This window comes from Chelonia mydas, chromosome 7 (genome assembly GCF_015237465.2).
Source record: "Chelonia mydas isolate rCheMyd1 chromosome 7, rCheMyd1.pri.v2, whole genome shotgun sequence".
Classification (NCBI taxonomy): domain Eukaryota; kingdom Metazoa; phylum Chordata; order Testudines; family Cheloniidae; genus Chelonia; species Chelonia mydas.
In genome coordinates, this window is record NC_057853.1 from 100,347,908 (window position 1) to 100,355,306 (window position 7,399).

Genomic DNA, 7,399 nt, shown 5'->3' on the forward strand with positions numbered 1-7,399 from the left:
AAAACAAAAATGGACCACTATTCATTAGAGAACAACCATAACAGCAGAAAATTGGCAAGCCCTACATTTGGCAGATATCATCAGATGTTTGTTGCCTACATTAATTGATTAATTGAAGCAAAGGGACATGCACTGCTACAGTGACTTTGAATGATTTCCCAGGACACTCCTGAAAATGAATGACATCTCAAGAGATTACTTCCTGATGAAGTCATTTTAAATAACTATATTAAAAATAAATTAGAGTTTAAACATAGGGCCTGATTCTTTTTTTCAGGAATGGCCCTTTACACCTCTAGAGCAGTGTAAAGATGTCTTAAATTACATTTTAAGACCCTCTTCATATTACCAGATGGTGTAAAGTGGTCTTCATGGAAATGAGAATCAGGCCAATAAAGTGCAGCTATGCCCTGCATTAACCATGAGGGTATCTTTTAGACCAAAGATGAGCATATGTAGGATACAATGCTGCCATCCGAAAGGTTGGTTGCATGTGTGCATGCTTTCAAAGCACAGAACTATTTTTGTGTTAATCAAGAGCAATCTGATTAAATCTGCGGTCTTACAAACGGGGAATTAACCAGCTGAAAACACATTTATATCAATACAAAACTATATGATATTGTAACTTTGAAAACAATGCCTGTACTGAACAATTTGATCTGCTTCACTTGGCTTGCACTATTAGAAATAAACATCTGTTTACATTATGAACGTGCTGATACATTTGTCTCTTTTGGTTTTATCACAGAAATACATTGCAAATTATTTTAACTTCACAGTTAAATGTTAGATGCTAAAGTTGAGGATACTTTCTTGAACAGTTATTTATTACTTTGCTCTTTGAAAGGAAGTTTTTTTAATTCCTGATCCAACTCCATTGCGAAAGGACCTTTTAATGAAAGACTTCTCCAGGAAAGGTTTTAGAAAAGTCAGTTCTTCACTCCTGTCCAGCTTGGCTAAGCAGCTATTCAGCAGGATGAGACAGTAATCAGATTTCCTGGACAGCTGGCAATTCAAATAAAAAGGATTATTGCTCAGAAGATTTAAAAAATATATATCACAGATCAGAAAAGCCATAATTATGGATTTGCACATTTGCTGGGACTTGCCCACTGAAAAAAGCAAAGCCGAAAGACAAAAAAGTCATTTACGCTTAAAATGACAAGGATGAACTATTATTTGCTTTGGTTTAAAAGTATCCAAATCGGATGTTTTTATAGCTTTTCTGAAAATGCAAGTGGTGTTTTACCTGTATAAAATTCTGATATGTCTAGTTATTTTTATTATCCGAAACATGTTATTTTCAATGTAGCACGAATGATGTTGTCTGTTGTGGCAGGTGACAGTCACTTTCCTCTAGAGTACAGTACCCATTTGCCATTATAAAATAAGATTTTTCTATTAATAATGTAACAGCAATTTCACTACGATTTATGTGGAATCTATTTAGTTTAAAAGATAGATAACACCAGAAATGGAAACATCTGTAATGCACAGCAGCTTTTGGGGTTTCTCTTTCGCTATTATAGTTACAGTAATGATTATGTTTCTTAATAATGACAGAAATATTTTTGATTTGCATTTAAGTAGTCTGGTATCTTTCTCTCTCTCTCTTTCTTTCTCTCACACACATACACATTGAGCTTTTACTGTATTTTACAATTATAAAAATGTATAAAATGCATACCAAGGGAGCCATAATTAGCTATATTTTCTATCCTCTCATACAGTAGTTATGTAAAGCCTTTCATCCTATTACAGTAGCAGTCAATAGGAGGTATATATTGTACAATATACATACCGTATATGTCTATGTGTACATATCTTCAGCTTAATGTTTGAGAAGTCACTAAATATAAAGCCATGAGGTAAAAATCTGACTCCACTGAAGTCAATGGCAAAATTCCCATGGAATATTAGTATTGATCTGGTACTTAATTATTTATAATAATACCATCTACTACTTAATAATATTCTCATTAATAGATCTCTAAACACTTTACAAAAGATGGGTATTATTATTATGATTTGCCTAAGGTCACCCAGAGAGTCTGAGGCAAATTCCCAGTAGCACACCCCATCCACTGGATTACACAATCTCTCTGTTTATGGCTTTCTTACAAATTGATATTCTCCATTTTTATAAAAAAACAATAAAATCTTCAAGAAGCATAAAGCAAGCAAATTCCATCTCAAGATTCTAGAGACATCATTGCAACCCATATAAGGATTTGTACTAATGGATAACAAGGTCATCATTCTGTTAATCTTATTTGAAAGTGAAAGGCATTGGGCATATATTAAACAATAAAAAAGCATTTGACAAACTATATCATTGCCATAATGAGAGCTGAAATTAAATATGGCTAGTCAAATGGCTCAAAATAGGTCTAAACAATATATGATCAAAGATGAAACAGTATTAAACAGTGACACAAATAAAACATACACACAAAAATCAGAAGACTGATTGATGAAGATTGCTTTGAACTCTACATCAATATAAAAAGAAAACAATCACACAAGTAGATACTATTTGTAGTGGAGATAGAGTTCATTAATGAAAATCTGGTGATACAAAATATATGCCTCAAAGGAAAAAAAGGGAATCCCAACTAAGATTCCAAGAAATAATATTCTAGTTACAAAGAAATACAGCAAAATACTTTAAATAAAACTACATCCCAACATGGAAATTGAACATACTTAATTACTATTTGGAGCAAAACATCTAAATCAGAACATGTTTGCATAATCTTTCATGGGGCACTTCACATAAAGTTTAATATTCTACTATTGTAATTTCCCCCATCCCAGACATCAAATATTGGTATGCACTGCTTTTAAAATATCCTGTTTACTTCTACTTTACAGAACTTCATTAAAATACATAGATACATAGTATGGAGAAAATACTACTGTTCATTCTATAGGCTGATGTTTTTTTCCCCATAGGCTCCTTTGAAGAAGACAACTACAATACTGCTTGGGAGTTATCCTTCAGCATACAAACCTATTAAGAATGCCTAACAGTTACAGTACTTTACAAATAATAACTAATAACAGTGTGAAGTAAATATGTGTTATTTCTATTTTACAGATGGGGAAGCTCATATAGAGAGATGAAATAGAGTGGAAGTCAGTGTCAGAATTCAGTGCTTCCCATTCTCAGTCCCAGGGCTGAACCACTGCAAAAGCTGCATCCCATGCACAAAAGCATAAACACTTCATGCTGAACAGATTCTTTTAGCGAGAATCCTGTCTACCTTGCTAGCAACTAAAGCAAAAATTCTTCACAAGCAACATTTGATAGTCATATTTATTCTACACCTTTAACATAAAAACAAGTTTGATCAAATAGTGTTTAAAAGTAATCCAACTAAATTTAACTAAAATATCTATTTAAAATAGATGAAGTAGATGATGTTCAAGGATTGTAGCTTACCGTAGAAGGGACAGTTGGGTAACACCCCCACAGGTGCATTGTTGAGATCCAAATAATTAAAATGAAGTTTAACCTGAACAGACTGCAAGGAAAAACTCAAATTAGTTTAATTTTTTTAAAAGGAAAACTTAATATATACATATATATATACACCAATACAAACTTTCCAAAGATATAATATAAAGTGCAATATCTTTACCTGATCATTTTTTTCTTTCAGCACTTATGTGCAATTACGCAGTTTTATTGCCAAATTTCTCACATTTCCTATCAGTTCTTTCTTAGATGACCATTTTATACCAAGAGTTCAGGAGTGAAAATGTCATCAAATCCTATTTCAGTTTGACTGACTGGTCCTTGGTTGGCCTTTTATTCTTTTTAAATGGGAAAATGGCAAGAACACACACACAGCTGCCATTATAAAACTACCAATTGACTTCATTAAAAGTGTTGCCATTAAAATGTCCTTCAAGTGAGTTTACCTCCAACCCTTTATCATGGCACAAATGGTAAAAGGTCTCAAGGTTCCACAAAAATTTATTTTAACAAGAGTTTCATCAATTACTGTATACTATATTAACCCTATACATGTGTCATGCACACCTAGTAGCATACAAAAAGTAGTCAAAATGTATTTTCAACTGCCAGTTCCTCAAATCTGATTATAATTCTTTGGGATCAGAAACAATAAATATTTCCAAGGACTTTTTTTATCTCAGCAAAAAATCTGTTTAACTTCTGTCATGAATTGTATTTTTGTTTTATATGGTACATTCCACTATTTGTCGTTTATTACCAGACTAAGCAGATAGACAATATTTATAAGACTTTTGAAATGAACTGACTCTCTTACAGCTAGAGCAAGATGTTGGGGCCAATGCCCTACTCACATGCATGATCTGGTCCATTTAGAAAACCCACACATTACACCATGGAAGTCCCACCATTTTGCAGACCTTACTATGAATATTGTTTAGGCCCCATCTGTACTGAGTTTTTAATGATGTTTAAACTTCCATTTAATACAATTCCAGCTAAAACGGTTTGATTGTTCAGTTTGACAAGGTCCAAATGGAACTAGATTCATATTGAGAAACCATGAGCCTAACCTAAGTGCACCTAACTGATGTGCAGAGGGATGCTAGTGTCTGTGTCAGTATAACATTTCATTTACTCTTTATCTGGACTTCTTGGAATTATCATCTGGACTTTAATTTCTTCTCTTGCAGACACTATCTTACTCAACCCCAGCTTCAATAATTAAATCAATCTATCGGCCTGTGCACGCAGTACCTGCTGATGTTATTGTTTGTTTATTGATGGGAAGCAGGGCTGGCCTTACCATGAGGTGAACTGAGGCGGCCGCCTCAGGTGCCAGACTGTGGGGGACGAGGGGGGGGGCCATGAGGATCCAGAGTGTAGAAAATTGTGTCTGCTGCTGGTGCATATGTATTCTCTCTGCTCTAGATGCACAGAGATGGTGTTGTGTGCTGGAGGAAGGAGAGCACAAGAGACATAACAGGCAAGCAGGAGAAAAGGTGAGAGGGAATAACAGAAAGCACCAGGAGCTGCAGGGAGAGAGAGGAGGAGGAGCCTCTTATGTACCTCTCCAGTACCCCCAGGAGCCTGGACTGATTAACACCAGCTTCTCAGGGAGCTTCCTGTTTCCTGCTGCTTCCCTGAACCCACCTGAGGAGAACAGGCAGTCAACTGAAGTAGTAGGTGCCAGTTAGGCCCTTAAGATGCTGATATCTTCCCTCACTCAGGCCCTGCTACCAGCCTGCTTATTTGTCCCCTTCAATTGAGTGTTGAGAGCCACTATAGCTGGCACAGAACAGCAATCATGAGTGCAAGAAGAAAACACCCCTCTGGGGCAGCATTCAGAAAAAGAAAGCAAGCAAAGGAAGCTTTTCTATCTAAGCAGGAAGGACTTCTCCTGAGATACCTAGACACAAATGTTCACAGTGAGCCTTCCGGCCTCAGTGTGGATGTGAGTGGTGAGGAGATGCCTGATCTTCCAGTTAGTCAGAGTGCAGGTGACCTGGCAGCTACTGCAGCATCCATATCTCCATCTCAAATGGATGTAACCGTGCACATTCCTGAAGAAAAGTGTAGATCAGAGAAGAGTGTGGTGGAGGTGCAAGAAACAGCTGCTGCTGAGTTTAGTTCCTTAAGTCTAGATGATCCAGGACTGTGGACCCACTTGAGCAGTAGCCTGAGGGACTTCCTTGTACTGCATGGGTCACAGCAAGTGAAAAACTTCATGTTCGCCAAAGACAATGAAAATAGAAGTTTCCATCCAACACATTACTGGCGTGAAATCCCCACTGGTGACAAAATGGAGAGGCCATGGCTTATGTACTCAAAAACACAGAATGCTGCATACTGTTTTTGTTGCAAACTCTTCCAGTCTAATGTTCCAGCCACATTGAGTTCTACAGGAACAAAGGACTGGAAACATCTGGCTAGAAATCAGGCATGCCATGAGATGGCAACAAATCACCAGAGAGCATTCCACAGGTGGAAAGAGCTTGAGATGAGACTAAGGTTAAAAGCCACCATAGATGATCAGCATCAAGAGAAGATTGCATCAGAGTCTCTTTACTGGCAAAATGTTCTGAGAAGGCTCATTGCCACTGTGAGAATGCTTGCTACCCAAAACCTAGCACTGCATGGCACTTCAGATCAGTTGTATGTGCCAAACAATGGAAACTTCCTTAAAATTGTGGAGCTGATGGCTGAGTTGATGCTGTACTCCAGGAGCATCTAAGAAGAGTCACCACCCAAGAAATGTACACACACCACTACCTTGGAAAAACAATTCAAAATGAGATCATACAGTTACTGGCAACAAAAGTCAAACACAAGATTGTAGCAGATCTGAAGTCAGCAAAATATTACTCTGTTATTCTGGACTGCACACTTGACATCAGCCATACAGAACAAATTACTTTAATAGTGTGTTTTGTAACAACAACAGAACCTAGTGAAAATGTCCCTGCAATGGTGACTGTCAGAGAGCATTTTCTAGAATTTATTGACATTGATGATACTACAGGAGCTGGTATGACAAATGTGCTTCTTAAAAAGCTGGAAGGTACAGGAATTGCGATAGCTGACATGAAAGGTCAGGTGCCAACATGAGAGGAAAGAACAGAGGAGTGCAGACACAGATCCAAGAGTTAATCCCTCGAGCTTTTTTTGTCCCATGCAGTTCTCATTCATTGAAGTTGGTGGTCAGTGATGCAGGTCAGCTTCTAGTGAGGCTGCTGAATTTTTTAATGTAATTCAAAGCATCTATGTATTTTTCTCTGCATCAACTCATCAATGGCAAATTTTGAAGCAACATCTGGGAACATCCTCTATAACACTGAAACCATTGAGTGCCACACGATGGGAAAGTCGAGTGGAGGCGATATCAAACACCAAATTGGGAAGATAGATGATGCCATAGTTGCCATTATGGAGGATAATGTTATGACAGGAACTGTTTGTGGGAGAACAGTGGCGGAGAGATATGGAATCACCAGAAACATACATAACTTCAAATTTCTGTGTGGCTTAGTGTTGTGGCATGACATACTGTTTGAAATAAATATTGTAAGCAAGAGACTCCAAGGTGTTGACCTTGATATATCCGGAGCAATGGAACAACTGGACAAAGCAAAGTCAGACCTACAGTCTTACAGGTCAGATGAGGCATTTCAAAATGTTCTGAAGAGTGCACAGAAGTTGGCAGAGAAACTTCACACTGAAGCTATTTTCCCACCCATTCAAGAATACAAGCGTCACCGAAGAAGATGATATTTTAATTACAAGGCATGGGATAATCCCATAAGAGATCCCAACAACAATTCAAAGTTGAATTCTTTAACCAGGTGCTAGATTGTGCAATACAGTCAGTTGAAGAACATTTCATGCAGCTCAAGGAACACGGCAGTATATTTGGGA

At 37.2% G+C, this 7,399-nt stretch overlaps 1 protein-coding gene across 1 annotated transcript; it reads right to left on the reverse strand.

Annotated features, from left to right (window-relative positions):
* Window positions 1-398: 398 nt before the first annotated feature.
* Window positions 399-6,378, reverse strand: NPS (neuropeptide S). The gene is made up of 3 exons (XM_037904113.2): window positions 6,365-6,378; window positions 3,449-3,521; window positions 399-1,008 (listed from the first exon to the last, which is right to left on the reverse strand). Exons 1-3 carry the CDS (start codon window positions 6,376-6,378, stop codon window positions 832-834), a joined length of 264 nt encoding a protein of 87 aa, XP_037760041.1. The 3' UTR covers window positions 399-831.
* Between the last annotated feature and the right edge of the window lie 1,021 nt (window positions 6,379-7,399).

Excerpts from the sequence above, each read along its gene's own strand:
- NPS (XM_037904113.2), bottom strand. Across the intron at positions 1,009-3,448 it reads ACCCAACTGTCCCTTCTACG|CTGTCCAGGAAATCTGATTA; the intron begins GTAAGCTACAAT and ends TTGAATTGCCAG.